The 26,666-nt window shown below is 40.0% G+C and overlaps 1 protein-coding gene across 6 annotated transcripts in view; it reads right to left on the reverse strand.

Moving 5' to 3' along the window:
- Nucleotides 1–26,666, reverse strand: part of Nfib (nuclear factor I B) — a 213,029-nt gene that overhangs the window by 79,412 nt on the left and 106,951 nt on the right. For all 6 annotated transcript variants that reach the window (XM_028753607.1, XM_028753606.1, XM_028753609.1 and 3 more), the window contains exon 3: nt 10,401–10,454. In XM_028753607.1, the coding sequence (XP_028609440.1) occupies nt 10,401–10,454 (54 nt within the window). The remainder of the gene's footprint in view (nt 1–10,400; nt 10,455–26,666) is intronic.

Genomic DNA, 26,666 nt, shown 5'->3' on the forward strand with positions numbered 1-26,666 from the left:
TGTGTGTGTTCATCTGTGTGTTCATCTGTGTATGTGTGTGTTTGTGTGTTTGTGTGTCTGTGTGTGTTTGTCTGTGTGTTCATCTGTGTGTGTGTATATATGTGTGTGTTTGTGTGTGTTTGTCTGTGTGTTCATCTGTGTGTGTGTGTATGTGTGTGTTTGTGTGTTCATCTGTGTGTGTGTGTATGTGTGTGTTCACCTGTGTGTGTGTTTGTCTGTGTGTTCATCTGTGTGTGTGTGTATGTGTGTGTTTGTGTGTTCATCTGTGTGTGTGTGTGTATGTGTGTGTTCACCTGTGTGTGTGTGTTTGTCTGTGTGTTCATCTGTGTGTGTGTATGTGTGTGTGTGTCTGTGTGTGTTCATCTGTGTGTGTGTGTGTGCGTGTGTGTATGTGTGTGTTTATGTGTCTGTGTGTGTTTGTCTGTGTGTTCATCTGTGTGTGTGTGTGTAACTCTGTCAGCATGTGTTTATACATGTGTGTGCTCATGAATATGAGCATGAGAATAGAGGCCATAGGTCAGCCTAAGATGTCTTCCTCTATTACTCTCTCCTGAACATTTTAAGACAATGTTTCTCACGGAACTTGGTTTGCAGGCTCAGGGAGCTGTGAGAATCCACCTGTCGCTACTCCTCCAGGACTAGGGTTCCAGGTGCACATACACAGCACCACATTTTGTTTTCACACAGGTGCCAGGGATTCGATCTCATGTCTTCATGCTTGCACAGTAGGCAGCGAGCCCACTCACCCATCTCTTCAGCCCTGCATTTGATTTTATTGACAATCCAAAGGTGAAACTTAAAAGTCAGATGAGACTGCTGTCTTCTCTCTTCTGAATACTAGGGGGACATGAGTATGCCACAGAATGTGGGGGGATTGTGGAGACATGAGACAGTCCAAGTATATGGGGGAATACCTTTAGTGGGCTAATAACCAAAAGCATTGCAACAACAAAACAAGTATTTGGCCCTATTGCTGCTTTATTAAACAAACACTATAAAAGGACAAGGTCTCTGAAACTTAGCTTATGTCAAATACCCCCCAAAATTCTTAACAGCTTTGAAAAACAGAACCTTCTGAATTATGCAAGGTTCCTTGGCATTGCTGGTTAAAAGATAGCAAGCCTTGTATTGTCATGTACAAGTCTTTGCTTCAATTATTTCATTTGGTGTCATGGGAAAAAGAAAGAAAAAGGAAGACTCTGGTAGAGCTGCCTGGCATCTTAAAATGTACTTTTTAAGCCTGTAAGGTAGAGAGAACTTAACGCTTGAGTAGTCAGAGGTACTTATGTGCCATAGTGTACTCTGCTTGTGCTACATTACAGTGTTCATCCCCCTGACCGGTCACACCAGGGCTGCCACAGTGCCCTGGGAAGGCTAGAGAGAACAGGAAGCTGCACCTCTACAGAACTTCAGAGGCTACAACCAGCCTAGAGAGAGCCCACTCTGTACTGGAGAACTGTCCCTACATTCCAGCTGTGGGGAGGAAATCTATCTGCATTATGAATTCAGAGCTGAATATTGCAAAGGTAGTGCTTAGGAATACAAAGAGGGAGAAAAAAGAAAGTTAAACTGAGAAGAGATTTTAGACACAGGCAGTCATTGTGAAAGGAATACAAAATACTTGGCTGAAGAAACAATCATTATGACCATGTCCAGAGGAGTAGGTCCAGGCAAAACCTAACCTCAGTGTACTTAGGATTTTACATGGGAATTCTGACTCTCTGTGGGTTCGAAGACATTCAGCAATGAAAGAAAAATACATTCCAGCAACAGCTCTTAAAATTTAACAAACTACAATCTATTGATGTCAAGCCTTCTGGGAAGTTTTCTTCCTGAACTAAGTATAATGTAAGCTAAGTGCCTATATCAGTATATTACATTTTTATTTGGAATCTATGTTGCATGGCTACTTAGGTTCAGACACTACAAGACCATAACATGGTTAAAATTAAAACAAACAAAAAATTGGAATAACTAAGACTAGCCCCTAAACCACTGTTTTCTCTCCCCCCCACACCCCCCATATGGTAGAAAGACAGTATTTTCTCATTTACCTGCTTTATACTGGGGTTAAGGGACAAGCCTCCACCTGATCTGTTCAATGACGAATTGACATGGCAGATAATATGGGGAGAGGAAAAGAAAGGCGATGCTGGGCAATGGGAAGTTATGCAGCAGGGGGATCCTGCTTCCCAGACAACCTGATCCTACTTCCTTGGACCCTCTTACATCATCCCTTCCTACACTCATCTGATTACGCCCCCACAAGCTCACTCTAATTATAATTACACCCGCCCTCCCCTATGCTCACCCTGATTACACCCTCACTGGCTCGAGCCAGTCCTCCTGTCGTCCTCCATTGGCTCACCTCTGCTCCCACCATCACACACACACACACACACACACACACACACACACACACACACACACAGTATAGCCTGCAGGTTGTGCATGATGAAGAATGGGGGAACCGTATTGATCCTGTATTAAAATTACACCCGAAAAAAGTTTTGACCCATGAAAAAAAACCTGAATTAAATTTACATTTGCCAATAACTACTTTGGTAGAGGTCCTTTCAGTTCTCGAACCGGTTTGATAAGAAAGGGGAAAGAAGTTCGACAACGATCTCTAAGTGCTTGCACGTGAACTTTTGATTAATAGTATTTCTATGACTATTTTATACAAAATAAACTAGATTATAGTAGTACAGTCGTCAGGAAAAAATTATCTATTAGAAGAGACCAGTAAACAGACTGGGAGGATAAAGCTGTGAATGTAGTAGATACAGAGGTACACAGTCCTGACTGGGAAAATCCAACAGGATGCATGAAAGAGTCTGGACAGCTAAGGTGAGCACTGGTTTGTAGTGGAGCTCCAGACATTGTAGCACTGGACAGAGCTCATCAGCTGATGACATGGGGATAAAAACAGGAGCCTGGGTATTGAGCAGCATCTAAGAGAGTGGTCCTCAACGTTCCTAATGCTAGGACCCTTTAATACAGTTCTTTATGTTGTGGTGACCCCCAACCACAAAATCATTTTCATTGCTATTTCATAACCGTAATTTTGCTACTGATATAAATTGTAATGTAAATATCAGACATTCAGGATATCTGACATGCAACCCCCAAAGGGATCATGGTCTAGAGATTGATCTAAAACTATTTGTGGACTCAGATTTTTATGTAGTAAGCCATCCTGGGATTTTAAACCATGTTCGTGCTTCATGAGAGATTCGTGCCGAGGGTTAGAGAAAAGAAACAAAGAAGAGGAAAGTGATCATGCTTAGAGACTGTGGTGGTTTCCTATGATGGTGGAATAGCCCTCATAGGTTCAAATGTTTGAATGCTTGCTTTGTAGCTGGTAGAACTGTTTAGGAAGGATTATGAAGTATGGCTTTGTTGGAGAAGGTATGTCATTACGGATGAGTTCTGAGGTTTCAAACGCCTGTGCCTTTCCCAGTAAGCCACCCAACTCTCTGACTCATGCTTGGGGATCAGATGAAAGCTCTCAACTACTGCTCCAGCACCATGCTGCCCTGCCTGCTACTACACTCCCTGCCATGATAGTCATGGACTCTATAACCCTCCAGAACTGTGAGCCCCAAATTAAATGCTTTATTTTACAAGGTCCCTGGATCATAGTGTCTTTTCACAGCAGTAGAAAAGTAAGACAGATCTAGAAACTAGAGTAACAGAATTGAGAACTCAGTACCCAAGGAAGAATATAGAGGTAAAAGGAGGAATCCCTAAGAAAGTTTAAAGTTTCCCCAAGCTAAAGTGACTGGGGAGATTCTAATAGAACTCAGATACTAACAAAGGAAAGTAAACCTAGTAAGTCTGATGAATTTAATTTTGAAAATGTTATATCTGAGTTACCCATGAGACAGACATCTGGGGAAGGAAATTCAACGTATTGTTGGAAGAAAGGTCTGAGACATTAGAAGAGGAATCTGCTCCAACAGCATACCTTTGACCAAACCAAAGGAGAATCCTGTGTGAAAATGCATAGGAGGTACTGAAAACACAGAAGTCTAAGGCAAAGGATCTCACTAAGAAAAAAGTCATTATAAAAACTTAAGAAAACACCAATTCCTGGCCTTCTAACAGAAGTATTACTTTCAAAAGGAAGAGGTGAGTTTTAAACAGAGTACACTCAAATCAACAATACTCCCAAATATCAGCCAGGCATGGTGGTTCACACTGGTAATCCCAGCACTTGGTGGCAGATATAGCAAGCTAGCTACCACTTCAAAGCAATGTTGGCTACAGAGTTAGAGCCTGTCACAAAGAAAACAAGACAGCACATGTAAGCTGGCACAGAATAGAAAGGAACCACTTGGGGCCAACTCCTAAAAAGAGATCAGTTCAGGTGATTCACTCAATGAAAACACAAGCCTAGTTACAAAGTTGGTGGCCTTTCTGTCCAGTTGGAACAAGGAAGAGAGAAGCCTCTGATGGGGGACGCTTGTCTGAAGGACAAGGTACAGGTCTTTAGTAAGAGTTAAAAGAAATAAAAAGAGAGAAGAAAGGTTAGGAAGAATACAAACAGACAAGGTTTAAGGGGAATGGGAAAATCGGTGGCTGCAGGAGGTAGGAACTTCATGAGGAGGCAACTGGGGAAAAACACACAGTGTCAATGTGATGGTCTAACAGATAAAGTGTTGCCAGGAGAAAAGTTGCCCAATCCCCAAAGAGAGATGGGACCTATTCTCACGGAACTAGCAAGAGCTATGCAACAAAGTCAGTATCCCTGACTTTCAGTGCCAAGAGACAGGCAGCAGACTCATCATCTAAAATCTCCAATTTTAGCTGACCACGAACCTGAAACATCAGCGTCTTTTGCCTCCACTATAAAACCATCCCAGCTTTTCCTACTCTACGACTCTACGTCACTTCTCTGTTCCTGTATCTTTACTCTGCTTTCTATATCCAGGAAGTACAGAACAAAAAAATACATATGTTTGGTTCCACATCAAACAGCTCTTTCTATGTGAAGCTTTCTTGACCAATCGAGCTGGAGGAAGAGTATAATTTAAAACAAAACTGAACTACACTCATTTTTATGAGACACATGCAATTATCCAGGTGTTCTGTATGCTCCTTGCAAATGCTGTATAGATAGCCAAGTTACTAAGGAGTTGGCTGGACTACGCGGTCTCCTTATGACCTCAAGATGATTGAAAAGACAGATCTTGATTCAGGAGAGAAATGTCAATCTGTGCCTTATGTTCCTCCCACACTTCATGCTACCCGTGAAGATTAGAAACACTGTTCCACAACTTTGAACTAAAACAATTCAGTTGAAGCACTAAACAAAATTTAATCCTCAGCACATATAAAACACTGTATGTACTTACAGACAAAACTTGGGAAGAATAAGGATTAAGTGTAATTTTGCAAAAATCTGCAACATGTAGCCTAGTGTCATACACAAAATAGATGCTGATGAAGTATCTACCAGATGGGACTTTTACTTACAGCCAGCTCAGAAATTTCTTGAGTTGTTAAGGATACTCGGTGTGGAATGACATATATCCCCAAATTCCCAAGGGGAGATGGAGGCTTCTGTTCCTCGTTTTAGCTCATTCAAACCAAGAACCTCATTATCGAGAGTATAATATTTAATCCTGAACTTGAGAGCTAGTGGTAATTGATATTATTTGTGCCTGATAAAATAAGTGATTGAGTGAATGTAGAACCAGAGAGAGCTCTCCTTCTCTTGGGGGTCTCATAGGATAGGTCTAAATTATCTTCCTTTCAGAAAATTAGCTATTACAAGCAATCAGACCAGCTTCACAGTGTAGGCCTGGCTTGGTGCTAAAATGCTATGCACACCAACTTTTGAAGAGTGGGTTCTGTCTGAGAACACAGAATGTAGCCTATAAAAACTAGTATTTGAAGGCTGGGCCTCCTTCTGGCTTTTTCAGAATACTATGTGAACACACACTTTCCTCATCTGCTTCTCCTTTATCCTCAATCCTATACTAATTTTGAGCATGTAAAGACTTTATTAAGTATAATGTTTCCAAATAAGTGAGAAGAAAAAGAACTATGTTTCTGAAGCAAATCCAAGAGAAAAAAAGGATCCTTTGATTTTTGACCGGCACAGATCTAATTTTTAAATTACCCAAAAGCTTTCCCTATCTTCAGGTATTAACTGCTGTTCATTGTTCATTTCAGGGTCTTTCTACTTATTCTTTTGTGAATAGAAAGCTCGCTTATAGTTTGTTGAATATTATACAATATCACAGTTTAATGATATTAATCAGTATTATTAAACAATATATTTTCTCCATTTAAAAGAAAAGTCTTGACTGATAGAAATAAATGAGGATATGAAAGGGAGTAAGTATGTACTTTTAAACAGTGGGTTCTAATTTTAAATATCAAAGGAAGGCTCCTTTTTCCTTGGTAGTGGGAGTCTGAAAACATTGATCTGTTGATGAGAAATAGAAAGAGAAGTGCTTTAGGATTTCAACAGCTTTTAGACAGTATTATGTACACTCCAAAATCCAAGGTTTAAGACAGAGCTAAAGGTTAGGGGAATATGGATCCCAGTGATCCCAGTAGATGCCAAGTACCAACACAGATGCTGCGCTGTCTTCTCAGTCAGTACTAACTGGTTTTTATATTAGCTTTGTGGCTCCCTTGTGATGGCTTCAATACTGGGATCTACCAAATATGTTTGGGAATGATCAACTTCCAAACTCGTATGACTTAAACAATTTCTTACGTGAAGGCATTCACAACGACACTGCTGCAGTTGACAGAGATTCTTCCTGTGATTTCTGTAGTCAGCCATTTCTATCCTTGTTATGGAGAAGAGATTCAAGGTGGCTGACTTAAAGTCACACAAGATATGGGTTCAAAGCTCACATAATGATAAAATGTCAAGCCACATGCAAATATCAACACACACATACACACATAAACACATATACACACATACATACATACATAAACACACACATACACCAAAAAAGTATACACTCCTGCAAAAAAGAAAGTCAGGATATTAAACTGTAAGCCCACTCATTCCAAACTATAAAATTCTGACTAACTATAACGAAAAAATTATATAATGAAAATTCCGACTTCAAAGTATAACGAACTTTGAAACATTTCAAAAAGTTATATCTGAAAACTTACAGGACATGCTCTAGGATTCAACATGTCTTTACTGCTCTACCAGCCAACGGAACATCCCAGCAAACTACAGCCTTCTCACACTACACACAACACATCAACCTGGAACAAAGGCCAAATTAAACTTCCAGATTGCTATTTTCTGTTGATTTTCCCCCATCCAGAAGTAAGTAGGTGATTCAGCTGGGAAAGCTAAAAGATCACAGTGCAAGGAATACAGTTACAAAGTAACATAGCAAAACCAGGCTAAATTCAAAAGACTATGGTCTGATGATGCATTGCAAATCAGAGCCAAACCTAAAGTTACAAACAGGTTGAGGAACTTCCATAAAGGTTATTTAAATGCTTTTTCTAAGCTATAGGCACCAAGAAATTATTTAAATACTTTTTTTAAAAAAAAATGACAAATACTAAATATCGCTTCCCTTTTGTTTGCTTGTGCTTAAACACGAATCCCAAATGAAAAGCATGCATTCTGAAATAAAGGCTCATTTATCTGTCAAGGTACATAGTCCAGTGTGAAGGACACCAGGGCTAGCAAGAGGAGAACACGGGGAGGGGAAGAAGGCAGGGATGAAGAACAAAGTATAATGACATGTATGAAACTGCCCTAATAAAACCAATTAGTTGCACATTAACTTTTTTTAAAAAGTAAATATTTAAAAATACTGTATATTACAAAACAGAAGTTCAGAATGAGTAAGGTAGTAGAATCTAAGACAGCCAGCCATCAGAGTGGGGTAGCTGGCTAACTGTCAACTGACACATGAGAGTGCTGGGTAGGAGACAGTGGCAATTCCTATGCTTTCCATATCTCTTAGTGGAAACCCTGTAGCAACACACAGACCATGGAAGCCACCATTCGCAGAAGCCCAGCTTCTCATGGAAACAAGGGGAAGAAGCTCAATCTCCACGATTGTGGTACTACTCTGAATTTTCCAATAAACGAAATGTGGGTGCCTCCTGAGATGCTCGATCTTTGTGTGAAGATTTTAGAGCTCAGCCAAGGTCAGAACTAAGAGATGAAGACAGTGTCCTAGGACAGATCTCCTGAGCCCGCAATCCCTGGGCTGCTGATAAGGTTTATCCTGTTTCTATTCAGGTCTCTTATATTGAAAATTAAAAACTATTACCTACTTCCAAAACCCTGGTTTATTTCAAAAACATTCCAGAATGTATTTCTGCTCTTATCGAAAACTTTTAATAAACTAAGAAATGTTGTCTCAAAGCAAAATGAAAATTCCTTAATAAGATCTGTAATAGTGTGCATATGATGATGTGCAAAAAGGCATGTTAAAGGACGGAGATTCCTGAACGGTCAAAGAAAATTCCAATTTTAACTTAAACTAATTTGATTTTACTCCAACATCTTAATTTCTGACAGTTATCAAAATAAAATTTCCCCCAAGGAAATGTGAAAGTAGGAGAAAATCATTTGTTTAACTAATTTCTGTTTGCTGAGACTACGTGGTATGCAGCAAAAGTAAAATTTAACCAACCTTCTAGACAAATACTAAAAATGCAATCCTGCCCTTACATAAGCACACAAAAGTCACCTGTCCGGCTCTGCCCACCTCCAGCAGACCAACATTTGGGTGAGCCTCTGCACATGCTCAGAGCAGACCAACATTTGGGTGAGCCTCTGCACATGCTCAGAGCAGACAACATTCTGGGAGCCTCTGTACATGCTCAGAGCAGACAACATTCTGGGAGCCTCTGCACATGCTCAGAGCAGACAACATTCTGGGAGCCTCTGCACATGCTCAGAAACAAACTTCCTATTCACTACTTCATTAATTCCAATCAAGTTGTTGTTCAGATGCAAACAGCACAGTCTTTGTTTAGTCTGGCTTCTAAGGCTTACCAACCCTTTTCTCCTGAAGACATTTTCCTCCTTTTTCTTTGTTGTTCTTTTTTCTCTTCCTTCCTTTCTTCCTTTCTTTCTTTCTTTCTTTCTTTCTTTCTTTCTTTCTTTCTTTCTTTTTTTGTTAAATGTGTACAGGCTTTTAAAGGCTTATTTTACACTCTGCTCGCAGTTTGTAGCATTAGCAAATTTATCAAGAAAAATCAACTCAGTATAAATTTAAAATATACATTAAATTAGTACTTATTGTCAGAGAATATAATATGTATCAAATTAATATTTTCACCTTTGGAGTATTGAATTAGTATTTTCATCATCAGAGTATACAATGTTTTCTAAACAATATAATTTTAAGAAGAATACAACTTAATGTGTATGTAGAAAAATAAATTTTCTAAGAAAAACATAGATGTAAGTTTCAAAAAGAAGAATAGTCTTCTTGGATTTTGTATTTTGCCTAATATATGGATTATCATCTCTCTACAGTAATTTTATGAGCAAAATAGGCTATTTTCCTGAAATTTGGGGATACTTGAGGTATTTCAACTTCTTATTAGACAGAGTTCTGACGTTTTGTACTGTGTGGTTTATTCCAGTGAAATGGCAGGTGAGAGTTTTTTGGAGAGACTGAGGAGAGGTGCGGCTATTTGGGATGCATTGTGGTTTTTGTTAAGAATATCTTTAGAACATTCTCTTTTTTTAAAACATTCTTTTAACAAAGTCACAGATGTAATTAAAATTTTATGATAATGGAAATTTAAAATTCTTCTTTATGCTAATTTTATATTATTTTCTCATGAAAAAAAAAATCCTTCTTATAAATCCAAAGTAGAGTACTGTATGTTGAGAGTGTGGAGAAGAAACCCCCAGTACAGCCGAAATGCATGTAGCCAGGCTCAGGTCTGAAACTAAAGACCAGACGCACCTTACACTGAAGACAGGGAATCCAAAGTCCTGCAAAAACCACCTTATAAAAACATAACCACTTAGCAGTACCTTCCTTAAAACAGGGTGGATAAACTATAGGACGACAGAAATTACCGGGTTTTTGTTTTTGCGGGGGGAATGTTTGTTTATTTTAAAAATGATTAAAAGGTTTTTAGCTTTTCAAATGCCTAAAACATAAAACTAAGCATGTTCTTGAATGAGCTTCTAAAGACACCAAAAAAGAAAAAAAAATTAAAATCTCACCACTCAGGTGAACAAAGATGGCTGCGGTAGGAAACTGCTACTGCGGCAGAGGCCTACACACAAATCACATCTTGTCCCAATCAGACGGCCTGCCAGAACAAAGCAGGCAGCTGACCAATTATGAGTGTTGATCTATACAGGGCCCCTTTGTTCTCCAACAATGTCAGGGTGCACACGTCCGGGGACACATATTTACCTGGAGGATTCTTGGCAGGATCATTGTGGCTTGGACTTCCTGATTGTCCAGAATCTGTAAAGAAATCACAGAATATGTTTTCTTTTTAATTTGTTATGAAAGAATTTCACAATACTAAGAAGAACTTTTTTAAAAAAAATTTAAGGTCCAACAATGAGGTGAAGTGTTTAAATAAAGTATACTTTCCCAAGCTGTTCCATAGCAACATTTTATTCATCAAACTAGATTAATGTCTATACATATTTCTTCGTCAAAGGGAACAATTACTCGCCTATAATGCTTTGGGGGTGGAGGAAGATTTTTCTGCAATGGGAGGTCTGGCTACAAAGCCACTAAAACCGTTTGAAGGTTAGGCAAATATCAAGGCCAGAGAGTAGAAATCTAAAATAAAACAGATACTGTCCCTTCAAAGATACAACCTAAAAATAATTAAGAATGCTTTTAAAAATCCAAGAATATGCATTTCTTCAGAGAGTAAAAGACAGAGAAACAAGAGCCTTCTCTTCGGGGTTTCACAGGCAGGTTCAGATATCCACTCCAGTAATCCCCCAACCTACTGGATCCTGGCCCAGTTCTGCCTGCATCCCATAATAGCAATCGATTTGCAAACACCAGGAAAAAGCATAAATTACTAGGTAGAAAACCAACATGGCTTTGCGGAGAGCAAATTGTTGGATCAATTTAATCTCCATCTGCGAGATACAGGCAGACTCTTAGATAAGGTGGAAGAGGCCACCACAGTCATTCAGAGCAGCTCTGTCTATGTCATTCTTTACCAACACCACAGAATGGGCTCAGCAGACAGGCACTGTTGGCCGGTGTGCCTGTCCTAACCCTTCCATGATGCTGTGTTTGGCTCACTCCTCTGCCTCGATAGACCCTCTGCATTTGTCTGCGTCATCTGGCCTGGGGTCTTACACACTTACTGGCAGGGAATTGCTATGAAATCTTTTATTGGCTCTAGCACATAGGCTCTGTCTCCACAGCTACACCGCACTAGGAAGGAAGGGGCAGAGAGCCTGTCTACCTCTTTGTCTTCCCCGGGGCCGTTCATAGCGTGAACACACAAGGCTTGCAGTATATGCCAGAGAAATGGATGGCTCACATTCAGCAGCCTTCTTTGCTTGCCTACAAAAAGGCAATTTTGAGCACAATCGTGAATTTCAACAAAATGTGGCACTGGCGGTGTCACCAACTGCCATAAACTCACAAGTCTCTTCCTCAAATTGAATTAAGCAGCAAAGCAGGCTTCTTTTGTTGTTTATCAAGGTTATTTGGTTATGCCAGGGAAGTGGTTAACATGCTACAACTGTTCTTCAATCCTAATGGTAGGAACACCCTGCTACTCTATGCCTGCATTAAACTTGGTTATTCATTTCTGCCTTTGTCTCCTGCTTACTAGGCCAGATTTAACAGGGAAGAAGAATGTAATCCCTCTACACCATTTCCATTTTTTCCCTTTGCTCTATAATACATTTCATGAAAAATAGCAAACTTATTTTTGTGATTCCCACAGTGACCTTCACTGTGATTCTGACTTCACAAAATGGAGGAAAAGAAACTGGAAAGCCGATCTGACTGTACTGGATGGCGTCTCCTGCAGCCAGAGGCCAGGTCCTCTTCTCCAAGATCTTTTCTCTTACATTTTTGGAGAATTGAGGCAAGACTGAGTGACTTATAACTTAAAAGAAAAAAAGTTGTTGTTGCTGTTCCAAAGAGAAGGCAACACTGGCCACTTTTCAAACCAAGAGTGTAACAGTCACAATAAAATGTTAAAACTATTTCCTTTTGTTACAGCCTCTGCTGTTTTGGCTTCGAGTTCACCCAGTGTCTAGGACATAGGTTGCCTAAGAATTTACCTTCCCAATGTAGTCTAGCCTGTTGAGATTCCTACTTACAGGATCAGACTCAATGGCCAGACCCTCCGCAGTTTTTCTCTTTCTTCTCTGGAGCTACACACAGACTGTCCGAGAAGTACCTCTAGAAACAGCAAGATGAGAAAGGACTGCAACTGTCCTAAGCAGGCAAGCCACAGGGCAGCCTCACTCTAGAAGCTGTGGACTTTAAGCCGGAGCCTTATCATGTTCGGCTGCAAAATGTCACCCCTCACCTCCCTTGTCTCTACTGTTGAATGGATGTCCAATAGAATAGAGACCAGTGTCTCTCCCTGAGAATCTGCTCACCTGTCATGGTACATTTCCACAGTGTCACATACCCCACTGGGGCAGCATTTCTCACCCTGCCCCTCCCCTTCTTATGTATGTTAAAAGTTACAGTCTCCTCTTATTTGACTTCAAGAGAAAATCAAGACACTATTCACTTAAAAAAAAAACTGTTTAGAAAAAAATCACTATGGACACCATAAGATTTGAGAGAAAGTTGAATAATTTTGGCACAAGCTTGCTTTCTACAATGAACTGGTGTTTACTGCCCCTCACCCCCAGTAACAGGTTTTCTTTCATACTACAAAATATGTACCTATGTCTCATGAAGCCAAATAGCAAATACTGTGTCCCCAAAACACAGATGAGGGTCCCAGAGAGGGCAAGCTGCACCCTTACTTTTCCAACTATGAACTCTTAACACTGCAGTCGCCTCCCATGTCACCTTAGATCAGTCACTTAATTCTAACTGCAGGAGAGGGAAGTAACAGGGAGCCACAGTTGGCAGAGAACCCAAGAATGAACTGTTATTGTGGTTGACTTCAGAGAAGGAATTCTTCAGACCACATCTAAAACCCCGGCAAATCACCACCCAGGTCAAATTACTCCAGACTCAAAGGTTTCGTTAACCACTTCCATCTCTCTCCCTCTCCCTCTCCCTCTCCCTCTCCCTCTCCCTCTCCCTCTCCCTCTCCCTCTCCCTCTTCCTGTGTGTGCGTGTGTGTAAGGAGGGTTATGTTATATTGAATACTGGCTCTGTCAATTTCTCGAGTCACGTGATCGTGTACAAAATCAGTTAACTTGTAGAACCTTGCCCCTTAATCATAAAAACTGCAATAATACAATCTACCTCAAAATCTCTGCAAAGATTGTGTCATACCAAGCATGAAGCCCTGGTTCAGCTACATCCTACACCATCAATACACAAGAGATATATTATTAACAAGAAGGGCACATAAGAATGCCTAAGATTTTAAGTGGACTAATTCTCAGGAAGAAAGAGAATAAAGGAAGAAGCTAAGTTCTCTCCATAGTGATGTAGTACCTAGAAATATCTATGCTGGGTCTGTGCACCCACCCCAAAGGGTTCATGTCAATACCTTTTTGTCCTAGGCCCCTGAGGCAGGTGGTGTCACAGCCCTGCCCTGAGCTCTTGGGAGAAACCATGCTCTAGGTGGAGATATAAGCAGCTGAAGCAATCACCTTCCTGGAGACTTAAGCCCTTAAAGAGCAAGGCTGGCAGGAACAGAGTTAGGAGCTGCCCAGCACACTGTGTTTTGAGTCCAGGAAGATTCTGATGCCTGCCGCAAAGAAGAAAGTAGTTAACGTGGAAGGTGATAGACCAGTCTCTCACCTTTCTTCCCACTTCTGTTCTCTAGTTCTTGATATGAATCTACACTTTCTACATTTCTTCTCTGAGCTTGATTCAACATAATTTTGAGGCAAAATCGACGTAGTATGACTTCCTTCTGAAATTCTACAAGATGGATCTCACAGTCTAGTTTCAAAGGCCTCTCTGCCTCAGCCTCTCTGGTGGCTAGATTACAAGTGTGCACAAGCCAACCAGTTCTCTTTGCTCACGAGTACGAATCTAAACAGGCTGCTTATCCTTTTGGGAAGAAGGAAACTGAAATAAGGATATCTCTAAATTGTGATTTTTTACCGTGGTCACTCCTGCCCAGGTTAAAGACTGGAGCTCCTTTATGTTCTATATTTCATGGTCAGCCATGACCCCATGCTTTCACTCCTCTGTGGAAGCTAGCCTGCCCGGTCTTGCTCTTCTACCACAATTTCACCTAAGGAGGTGATCCACTCTGACAGAAGACCCGAGAATATTGCTCTAAAGGACTTGTGCAAAGTGGATCCCTGTATGCCCTATCCAGACACCTTGCTTCTTACAGTCTGATGCAACCTTGAAATTGCACAAAGTCAAGTGATTCTGCAGCAGATTAAATGTTTCTGGGAACCTAACCTGATCTTCCTCCAATTTCCCTCCTCACTGCCATTTATCGGCACATCCCAAGTCATTTGGAGAATTAAAAAAAAAAATCAAAACAAAAGCATGCTTCCAATATCTGTTGATATTTGTGTTACTATCATCAGAAGTTTGTTCACTACTGGGTATGTTAAAGAGAAGTGGGTCTGACTCAAATTTATGGTCCATCCCCACCACTAAGCTACAAAAATGTCTTTTAGATAACCTGGTAAAAGTCCAATAAAAGTTAGGCCAATATAGATATGGTGATAGTCAATAACGACCTGCGAAATGGTTGTCACCAAGCAGTTAACTTTCGGGCATAACTAACTGCTACTCTGTGTGGTGGGCAGGGCACTAAGGACCAGGGCTATTAAATGACAATAAGAATTCTGGAGTACCTTTGAATCAGAAGCTCAGCAGTGTTTGGCACACAGTAATGCTTGGTATATTTCTATTCAGTTCATAATGACCTACAAGTGTTCGTCTATTAATCTATTTAGTGTGCATACATGAGGTCGAATGACACAGCACATGTGTGCAGGTCAGAGGCTACCTTTTGTAGAGTCAGAATTTCTTCTTTTACATGTACTCTGGAGATTGAACTCAGGTCCCCAGGTTTATGCTAGTACTTTTATCTATTGAGCCATTTTGCCCACCCTAAATATTGTGAGGTTTTTTTTTTAAAGAAAAGAATAATATGTATCATATTTCTTCTTGAAACTCAGAAGTGACCCAGTGTGCTAGTAATGAACAGATGAAAAGCTTGGGGAGGGAGGAATGGTAAAGGCAGACGGGGAGCATCAAGTCACAGTCACATAAGAAGGAAGGACTCCTAAAGGAATGGTGACAGACCACTCAGAAAGCAGGAAGGGAAGACTGTGAATGTTTTCACCATAAAGAAATGCAAGGCCGGGTGGTGGTGGCGCACGCCTTTAATCCCAGCACTCGGGAGGCAGAGGCAGGCGGATTTCTGAGTTCGAGGCCAGCCTGGTCTACAGAGTGAGTTCCAGGACAGCCCGGGCTATACAGAGAAACCCTGTCTCGAAAAACCAAAAAAAAAAAAAAAAGAAATGCAAACTAGGAAAGAGACATGTCAAAACTGAATTAAATGTTACAAAATGGATACATGTAGTAACATATTCATGGTACACCCCCCACAAAAACCTAAAACTCTTACACTTGTGTATATTAGCTTCCATATTCAATTCAACTAAAAAGTTAATCCACATTAATGAAAATAAGCATACACAAAAAAATTAACAGCTTGATTTCTCTTAGGGAAGGGAACCAAGGTCACATCACAAAAGACATCAAAAGAATCTAACCCTTGGAAGAGTAGCACAAGAAATAGCCAACCAGGAGGTATTGGAGCACTTTAACCCCAGCACTAGAGAAGCAGAGGCAGGCAGATCTCTGTGTTCAAGGTCAGCCTGGTCTATGGAGTGAGTTCCAGGATAGCCAGGGCTACACAGAGAAACCCTGTCACAAAGTAAATAGATAAGAATAGTGTGACAGGACATGAGTGTGCCAATATATATAAATACTTTGCTTCCAAGATGATATTTATAAAGCTCAAAACTGACTAAGCTAAAACTTTGTATTCCACGTAGCCACAAAAGACCTCCAAAGGTTTTTATATTCATCATGGCATCTTGACTTGACCTCTGCCATGTGCCTTAGTTCATGTTCACCTACATGTAACATGTGAGCCTAGACCTATGATATCACCCCTAAAGTATAGGAGCAGGGAGGAGTCACATGAGCACTTGCACCAATAACTCTTATTGGCTCTCACCAACAATGGGAAACACGGATGGGTTGGGGTCAGGAAGCAAGAATGGGGACCAAGGAAAGTCTGGACCTGAATACTCCCAAGAGAACTTCCAGCACCTCCTTTTACTCTTAGACTAGAGCATCACCAAGAAAAAACAAACAAACAACAACAACAACAAAAACCTGTTCTTGGGTATGATATCATGTGTTTGTAAATCCCCCATCCCAGATGAAGATAAGACACACAGCCTGCCTGCATTACAAAACAAGTTCAAGGCCAGCCCGAGATGAACAGAGACCCTGTCTGAAAGAATGAGGAAGAGGCACACAAACATGCATGCAGACAAATGTTCATATATATAAAATACAATAAATAAGTCATTTAAAAAATGAATTGAAAAAAGAAGGAAGAGGCTGAATTTGAGAAGGGCAACTTCAACTTAAGATCATTTTGGCATGATCTTAAGAGGAGACAGACAGGTAGACTATAGCCACTCTTCCGGCTCTAAAATTATATGATTCTACAACAATATAGCTTTTATATTGAGTGATATCAGGAGAGTAAATGAAACCCAAACTTTAACCTGTTAACTTACAGATAGCTTCCAGCTAGAACTAAAATTAGTCATTGCATGATAAAGGCCCCTTTGTCATAGTCCTTTACTTTACGCGGGTGAGAAAAAAAAATAGTTCATTGTCAGCCATAGAATACCAAGGAATTTCATAGGGAGCTGAGACAGTTCTCTTCTCTTTAAAATATCACTCATTATAAACACACTCATGTATCAGATTTATACCATGCCTGTTTTTCAGGACAAGAAGAAGAGAACTGTCCTGAGAACAAAGCCCCTGCCCATATTGCCCCACCTCCAGGTCTGTGATGACCCCAGAAGACTGACTGACTCCCAGTAAGGCTGACAGTAAATTGGCTTTACGTAATCAGTCTCCATTACATAACATGGGCCAGGGACCTTTTACCCTCTACCACAGTTAAAACACTGTCCAGTTTTAGAGGAGGGCTGTTTTGTTAGCAGAGGTGGTACAAAACTATGACTTTACAATATTTTCTTTTCCTCTTATTAAATGTTTATTAAAGCAATGCAAAGATACATGGACAAAGAGTGCTTTCCTGCTTCTACAAACCTCATGGATGGGGGGAAATCCTTTTTTCTCCCCTCCCCCTTCTAGGTCTCCCCCTTAGGCTTTTGTCTCTCTATCTCATAACCCCTGCCAGGAAACCCTCTGCCAGTCTCTTCCCAAAGGCACAGTCCATTTGAAGTTCACATCCCTCCATCCCCAGGTGTCTCTCTCTGTCTCTCTGTCTCTGTCTGTCTCTCTCTCTCTCTCTCTCTCTCTCTCTCTCTCTCTCTCTCTCTCTCTCCTCTTTCTCTCTCTCTCTTCTCATAACATATTATCTATTTGGAGTCCCATCGGTGCACAACTTAGCTAACAAACCATACTACGCTAGCCCTGCTACTTTGTGATAGAATCCTAGACGTGCTTCTTCTGAATCTGTACCTCTTCCCTCAAACCCAATTTTGAGCAAATGGGACCTCAAACAACTCTAAATACTTCTGGCAGAACTGAGATAGTATTTGTGGAAGACGGCTTCCTCCACATGTTAAACCAGGCTTTTCAACCAGCATCGCTGCACTTCTGAAGGCCTGTACTTTTGGTATCCCCTTGCGTTGGTGCAATACTGACCCTGAGGATATAATTCAGCAAAATGTATAGTTTAAGAAGAAGTTACCGCGCAAAGGATCCTTATGGGCAAAGAAACTTAGTTAACAAAGGAAAACCACAGAGCAGACTGGTAATACACTCTATTTCTGTTCTCTCACACGTTGTGCTAATTCTGTTCTTCAACTTTCTCATAAAGAACTACTTTTTTTTCTTAACAGGGAGATTAGGTTCAAAGCCTCACTTCCCAAGGATTAGAAGAAGGATTTGTTTGAGCCCTAGACTAAAATTTGTCCACATGGAATTAGCCAAAATCTCAGAGTGCTGAAACTTAAGAGAGAAACATCACAGGAGCATTGGAGAACAAAGCAGGCATGCCTACCACGGGAGCCAGGGCACAGGGACCAAGTGTTAGCACTGCATAGCCATCACCAGACTCCAAAGGGACCAGGACAATAAATCCCCATCTCTGTACTATGCTTAAGTCTAGTGTTGTCTGCTGATACAGAGGGAGACTCAGTAAGCCAGGGATGCCACCAGGATCACCTGGGCTTCTGCCTTCGAGGCCTTTAATGTACAGAATTTGAAGATGCCATTCCGGTCATTGTCAAGATTGCTAACTTTCTACAGTGTGTTTTCAATTAAGTAAATAAAATGTGGTAATTAAATCAAGATTGCATAATATGTTTTTGATTTGTAATCTCATTTAAATTAATTAACTGACTCAATCCTTGTTTAGTTTTTAAACTGGCCTAGTTATGGAAAGAGTCCCCGGGAGCAAATCCAGTTTTCTATCTTTAAAAACAAGGCAGAGCAATCTGGCATGCTTAAAAATCAAGGGGAACTCAACAGCATACTGTAAACATGAGGGCATGAGTGTTCGTGCCGAGGAGGAGGAGCTCTATGGCATGATGTTGACTGAAAAAAGAAATAGTTCTCACACTGGAGAGAAATAAACTAAAACATTATTTATTCAAAACATTTCTCTCCCAATTTTATGAAGATTGCATGTTTGTTGGGAGCAAAACACTTCCAGCTGTATTTTAAGTTTCTGAAGAGAGCTGTACAATTTATAATCGATCATAAATGCTGCCCGCATCTCACAATTCTCCACGAACACACTGCCATGAACTTCAAGGAACAATCCCCGGTGCAGCTCGCCACAGAAAAAAAATGAAGTCTCTTCCAGAAGCCTGGGTAGATCCAGGAGGGTCTAGGACGAGATGGTGATGCTCACTTCCATCTGGGGATATTTTGGCTTTCAGAGAGACTACATAATACATTCTCCCCCCCCTTGGTAGCCAAGAAGCTTGCACTTTGAGAAACGTATGTGGAGCGAGCTGGAAATGAAGAGCAGAGTGCCCTGAGACTCAAAAGCAAAATCACAGAGGGGAATTGAAAACTCGAGGCAGACTTTTCAATAGAAAGCAAATCAATGTTTCCGTTCTTGGTCTGAGATTCTGTTAAAAGGAGCTTGTGGGAAAAGAAATGCTTCTTTCCCTGGAATGCCTTCAGCATTTTTCCCTGTCTGGCAGAGGCTTTCATGCCTGCTCCAGCATGTCTCCAGTTTTGCCCCCATTATTCTGAATCTTTCACATCATACTTTGCCTACAATAGGCCCTTCTGTGCTATGCCATTTCATGTATTTTCACCAAACTTAATATTTCTTATCTAGGTTAAAGCCAAACCAACACACTACTTTCTAATGTTTTACCTGTGATCTTTGTTCCCTGGGCAGGACATGTTCCCCTACACTGACCTGAGTCTGGACTCCTGCCTTCCTCAGCCATTTGTACTCTGACCCCCAGCAAACCTCTGCAGGCCAGAATCAGCTTTCCTCTCGCCTACTCACTAAAACTATGCAAATGGCCAGCAATGGCTCGCACCAGTAAACCCAGTACTTGCAAGACTGAGGCAGGAGGATTGTTGAGAGTGTGAAGCCAGCTTGGGTTTTTCATAGTAAGTTCGAGGCCAACCTGAGATGCAATATGAGACACTATTACCTCGAGAACAAAAAAAGTCAAACTAAAGAAAATAATACCGGATAAGAAAGAGATAAAGGCTTAGCCTGAACTTCAACTGTGGTGAAGGAGGGTTCAAATGGCACTTCATGGCCCTGAACAGTGACAGTGAGAAAAGCTACAACATTCTTAACATGGACATTGCATTTTAATTACTAATCCCCTACCCAATAATACCCTCCATGATAAACACTCCTGTTTTCCCTCCAAAGTCCTAACAACAATGGTAATGAAGGACTGGGTAGGTGTTCATTTGTCCTGCTGTATTTTAAACTTGTGGGATCAAGACTCAACCTGAGTTTTATTTGCAGCTGATCCCAAGTCTGCACACAGTAGGTACTCACATCTGAATGAACAGCTACAATTTTCTTGGAAGCAACACGGTAGCTAGTAACTCTTGAACAGTTATGAATCCTAATTACAGAGTCAGTAATAACAATCATAAATTTGGGTTGTTTCTGTTACCCACATATATTTTCATTTTTAACTGTCTGCAACTTCTCAACAAATAAGATGTAGCAGCTAATTTGGTCAATGATTCCAAAGTCCTATTTTACTTTGTTTCAGTGCTTACAATAGGAATGTTCTCTAAAATATTCTTTACTTAAATAAAAATGTCTCCTTTATGTTAAGCCTAAAAATCAGAAGGGCCTGGACGCCCAACCATTAGACCCAGCACAGAGGCACATACAGGCAGATCTCTAACTAAGCAGGAAGCCAGTCAGGACTGTACTCTGCAATCCTGTCTTTCAAAACAAAGTTTGGCCAAGTCATTTAAATGTTTATGTTAAAATCATCATATAATCTTATAAAAAAATTGATAAGTCTTTTATATCATCTATTGGTTATATGTGATTAATTGCCTATCTATCTTTGCTTTTTATTATATCATAGAACTTAAATCATTGATGTTATGGAATATCTCTATGTAATATGAAGGTCCCAACAGTGACTTTATCAATGGAGTAAGATGAGGAAGAACAGATTCCTACAAAGGGTAAAGGTGGTCCTGTCAGCTGTCCATCAACAGTTCCTGTTTCTGACACATCCTTATCATAATAATAGATGAAAGAACCAAAGAAGTCACTTGGGGAACAGGAAATTCGATGATTGTGGCAGATAATGGCTTAAATGTTCCCACAGTTCCTTGATAAGTGGTTCAAAGAACTTCTGTCCCCATGTTTTCAGGGTAGAACCTAATTTACCAGGAAAGCTCCTTATAGTGTACCATAAAGCTAACAAGTTTTTCACAACAAAAAAAAAACAGAAAGGAGAGATAGTAACTTCCCATTGCAAACCAAGGCTGCACGAGAGGAAAGCCACTCAATTATATTGATAAAATAATTAGAAAAAAATCTTACCTAAGTTTTTCTTCATTTTTAAAGGAAGATCAAGATTATTCTACTGAAAGAAATGTTTGAAAGAACTATAAAAGGTTTACAATCTAAAGTTATGACGTACATTTACAATCTGTAACCTTCACGAAATTAAACATGAAAACCTATTATAATTATGAAATAATAGTGTTTCAAATGATAATTTTAAGGAAATGGTTTCAAAATATAGTTAATTCTAAGAGAATGGTAAATTGTTTTTTTATAAGCCCACTGTGGAATCTATACATGTTTTCTTAAGAGATGAGGAAAAATATATATAAGGAAAGAAATGTCCACCGCCATGGCTATTTTAAAGAAAGAGACGAAGAGAACCCAGAATAATGTGAAGACTCCAAGACGTCTCAGAATGCCTCTCATTTCAAGTTTGGTTGAGATTCAAATTACCTCCTCATAATTCAACTATAAGCTAAATTCAAAAATATGGAAAGCAAACAAGTATCTGCAAACTCTATCCATATGTCTTAACCCTAACAATATCATACCTACGTAATCATATCCATCAATGACTTCAGAGATGACACAATCTTAGCCCAGAATAACATCAAGCTCTTTAGGACAGATTTATCTTCCATGTTTAATACAACCATGACTAGAGTTCTTATTTCCCAAACTTCTTGCCATGCCAGCCTTTCAAAACTGACACTACCTTCCAATCAAAGAAACAAACTATGCACATATCTAACCTGCAGCAAAATCATAAAGGAACCCAGAAAACCAAGTTGGTATTTGTAAGTTACAGATAGTGCTTGATTACAAGGGGAGTCAGCAGGTTCTTTGCAGATTCTGGGTTCTTCCTCTTAATGATCTGAAATTCTTTTTTTTAAACCCTAGCAACAACAAAAATTGCAGCCCATCACAGGTTGGTTCTTGTTTCAAAGAGATTTAGGTTCTGGTCCTAAATAGAGAAAACAAATTTGTTTTGAACAGATTATTAAAATTTGACTGTTAATCAAGGATATCACCCATGGAGAACTTTTAACAAGACTATTCAATCCTGTATCTGGTAAAATAAAAACATTCAGTGATTCAATTCCAGCAAAAATGAATGAATGAATGAATGAATGAATGAATGAATGAATGAATGAATGAATGAATAGATGTGAGAAAACTCTGGATGATCTCACAAAAGGTTCATGCTTCCTCAAATTCCTTTTCCTGGAAAGCATGTCCCACTCCTTGAAAAAGAGAATGGCAACTGGTCATCCCTTGGTTCCTGAGTACTGTCTTGACCAGCTCTGTTGGTTAGATAAGTTCACTAGCAGGCACAATGGCAAGACCAAAGAAAAGAAGAACCCTTCTTGCCTCCAGTGTGTCTAAATACACCTCCATAGAAAGTAGTTTGCTCTCTGCTTGCTGGTTCGAGCTACCACTGGGCAGGTTCCTTCCCTTGTACATCTGTATCTCCACTCAGCTCCACTCAAGGACTCTAGAATCAGGACCTCTTCTCTTGATCCCTCTGCTTGCTGGTAGCAGGGGGCTGGTGTCTGAGATGCCTTTCTCATTTGGCTTTTCAGCAATTCTAACATTTTGGCAATTGATCCTTTCCAGGAAATTCCTTCTATTGGGATCTCTGGGAGGAGTTTCACTATTTCATATCTAATAGAAGCAAATGAATTCTTAAGTCTGCCATGTTTATCACTCTAGAATCAACACCGGGCAATGAAGTTAGTCAATGTAAGTCAGATTAAATATAATGCTACTTGGAATATTCAAATAATTATTATTATCATTAAAAATAAGAAAGGAAGAAAGAAAAGAAGAAAGGAAGGAAGGAAGGAAGGAAGGAAGGAAGGAAGGAAGGAAGGAAGGAAGGAAGGAAGGAAGGAAGGAAGGGAAGAAGGAAGGTGTTCCTCCATACAAGGCTATATATCTTTGGGCTGCAAAACTTAGGAGCTTGATGGATTTTTATATAATGCTATGTGGCTGTATTTTCATGTCCTTATACTTGGCTGAGTTACTTCACACTCTCACACTCTCACCTTAACCAAGTTTTCTTTTTATGTCTATCTGGATTAGTTTTGGTTTTGTTTTGTTTTGTTTTGTTTTGTTTTGTTTGTTTTTGGTTTTTTTGTCAACATGACAAAAGATATAGCTTTGGGAAAAGGAAACACCTCAACTGAGAAAATGTCCCCACAAGACTGGCCTGTAGGCAAGCCTAAGGTGCAGGTTGGTTTTTTTGTTGTTGTTGTTTGTTTTTTGTTTTTTGGGTTTTTTGTTTTTTGATTCATGATTGATTTGGGAGGTTCCAGCCCATAATGGGTGGTGCCACTCTTGGACTGGCAGTCCTGGGCACTATTAAGAAAGCAGGCTGAGCAAGCCACGGGAAGAAAGCCAGCAAGCAACACTCCTGCATGGCTTCTGCCCCAGCTCCCACCTCCGGGTTCCTGACCTGACTTCTCTCAGTGATGGACTGTTACCAGGAAGAGGAAATAAACCCTTTCCTCTCCAAGTTGCTTTCGCTCATGATGTTTTATCACAACAACAGAAACCTAACTAAGACAATATCTCATTTATCCGCTATTATCCAAGTTTGTGATGTTTGTGTCAGTTACCATTGAACATATTTGAAAATTCATGTTTATTAGGAGCTGGAGATATGGCTCAGCAATTAAGAGCATTTGCTACTCTTCCACTGGACCCAAGTTAGTATCTCAGCACTCACAACCCCTCGTATGTAACTCCAGCTCCAGAAGAGATAATTCTCTTTCTCAGACTCTGTCAGAGCCTGCACTCACTTGTGCACAGAGCCTCACCAACACCACATGCACATGAACACAGAAACAGAAAGGAAAATATTTTTAAAGAAAAACTATGTTTATTAAGCTATTTTAAATTTGATTCTGATATCTATTTTAATTAATCTCTGCAGTGTATGGCAAAACATAAATTTAAGGAAAAATATTTATTGAAAAACCGAAAATAGGAGTAGAGTCGAAGTAGACAGAAAATGGCCATGGAGAACATTTGGCAACAATATCTACTTTTTGTGTTTCTCATTCCTCTGTTTATGCAAGTGAGATAGTTACAGAGCAGAATTCCCTTGGCCCAGGGGCAAGGCTAACAGCTCTGTTAAAGGATGGGCGTTTCCCCTCTGCTATTTCACAAACAGGCTTGCATTGATTGACTTTTTCCTTTCTGTTTACCTGGGTTAGTTTTTGGCTGAACATTCATTAAGGTTAAGGCACAACAAGAGGTACTGGTAGTCTCAAGGTCATTACTGCTCCCAGGAGGCTTCCAGGGACATATCTAAGTGTAATGTAGCTCTTTTACTTAGGATAAAATGAAAAGTAGAAACTCACCCAAGAATTTTGAAACTACAATTAAATATCTTTTTAAAAACACCAGTGTGTATGCTTTACCTAACTTCTTATTGTTTCCCATTAGAAGTCAAAAGCAAAGGCTCCACGTGGAAGAGGTTTCCTCTGCTGGGGACCAATATCATATCCAAGGCTCCATGGACACTGGATACTTGAACCAAGACCATAAAGATATGTTATCTTTAACCATAATAAAACAAACAATAGTGTTAAGATGCTATAGTTAATTGTGTCTACTCCCCAGGGAGGGCAACCACTAAAGCTGCTTCAAATCCAATGGGGAAGATTAGAAGTAATTTTATTCCCAGTTTTTTCTTAGTTCCACTAAAAAATACAAAATAAATCAGCCCAAAATTCATCATATTCATTCCGAAACTATAGAATCTACAGTACAGCCACAAAGAAGGAAAACAAACAAACAAGCAGGCAACTCACTGAGACTAGCTGGGTAAATTTTTGGTTTGCAGTTTAAGCAAACCTTTGACATCTGATCTTTGCCTTCCTAACCTGCTCAAACTTTGTTGTCAATCTCACAGGAGGTTTTAAGATTTAGAATTGCAAAAGTAAACTTTCCACTGGTCCTATATTACTGAAGAATACAACAGGTAGCTTGGATCCAGTCCATCAGAAAATATGCAAAATCCATTCTCCAGATTCTGGGCCAGCTAGACAACAACACAGAGCTCTTTCTTGGTTTACCCTTGCAGTAGGTGATGAAGACCTCAACAAGGCCTTCAGTGCTTTGCAAGCACTTTCTCCAACATCATCTGCAATTCTATGAGGATGCTGTGCCTTGCTACTTTCCTTACAAAGAATGTGGCTTGAGACCCTGCAATGACATAACACCTCAACTCCATTCTTCCATGCCCTTACCCTAGAGACTTTGTGACCTCAGGGACCTCAAGGACACACTCTACCTCACTTCTCTACCTCAAAAGGAGCTATAGGAGTACTTTTGAAATATATATTTGTTCCAAGCCACTGGGGTATTAGAACAATGACTTGATAGGACCTCTCTGATGCACTTTGATCCCTATAGGCAAAGTTGTCATAGAAATAAAGGTATTGTTGTAATTACTCTAAATGAGTTATTTATGAATGATCATCTTGATGGAGCCCGGCCCTCAGATATAGAGCAGAAAATTCTACTAAGTCCTCTAGGGGACAATTGCCTCGTGGCAATTAAACCCATAACTGCATTTCCTTATTACTGTTAGAAAAGACAATAGTTCAAGGAGAGGCAAAATAGGGAGTTGAAGAAAAATTAGACTGTCTTAAATGGAAGACGCTGAGCTTGCAAACGGGGGACCCAAGGCTATAGGTGAACTCTGAAGAACATGTGTTCCAAATTAGCAGCATTTGTTAGTCATATCAGAAAGTCAGGTGTCCCTGAGGCTGCAATTCTTTAGCAGAGTTTAGAAGTCAAGAAAAGAAAGGGTAAAATTGCAACCTGGACCCAACTCTGCAAAGGCTACTGCAAAACAACCACAAAGTGGTGGCTCATACAGAGCTAGTCTCACAGCAAAGTCCAAAAACATGCAAGGACCTCAGGCCTGCGCTTGGAAGAAAGATCACGTGTCCAGTTTTACAGGAAATGTCAGGGGAAAAAAAACCAAAAAACAAAACTCAGGACCATGCTAAATGTTCTGAGTCTTTGGGCAGGATGCAGCCCTCCCCTCTGTCAATCAGCAAACTCCATGAGAATCAGTAGGTAGGTCTATTTGAGTCAGAGTTCTATGGTTCTCAAATGAACTTTCTTTTTTCTAGGCAAAGAATAAAATTTCTTTGCCTTATAAAGAATTAGAGAGATGCTGGGCAAGTCAGTGGTAGAGCACTCACCGGCATGCAGTAAGCCCTAAGTTCAATCTCCAGTAAAAGAGAGAAAGAAAGAAAGAAAGAAAGAAAGAAAGAAAGAAAGAAAGAAAGAAAGAAAGAAAG

Source organism: Grammomys surdaster, unplaced genomic scaffold (genome assembly GCF_004785775.1).
Source record: "Grammomys surdaster isolate TR1022 unplaced genomic scaffold, NIH_TR_1.0 125951, whole genome shotgun sequence".
In the NCBI taxonomy this organism is placed as follows: domain Eukaryota; kingdom Metazoa; phylum Chordata; class Mammalia; order Rodentia; family Muridae; genus Grammomys; species Grammomys surdaster.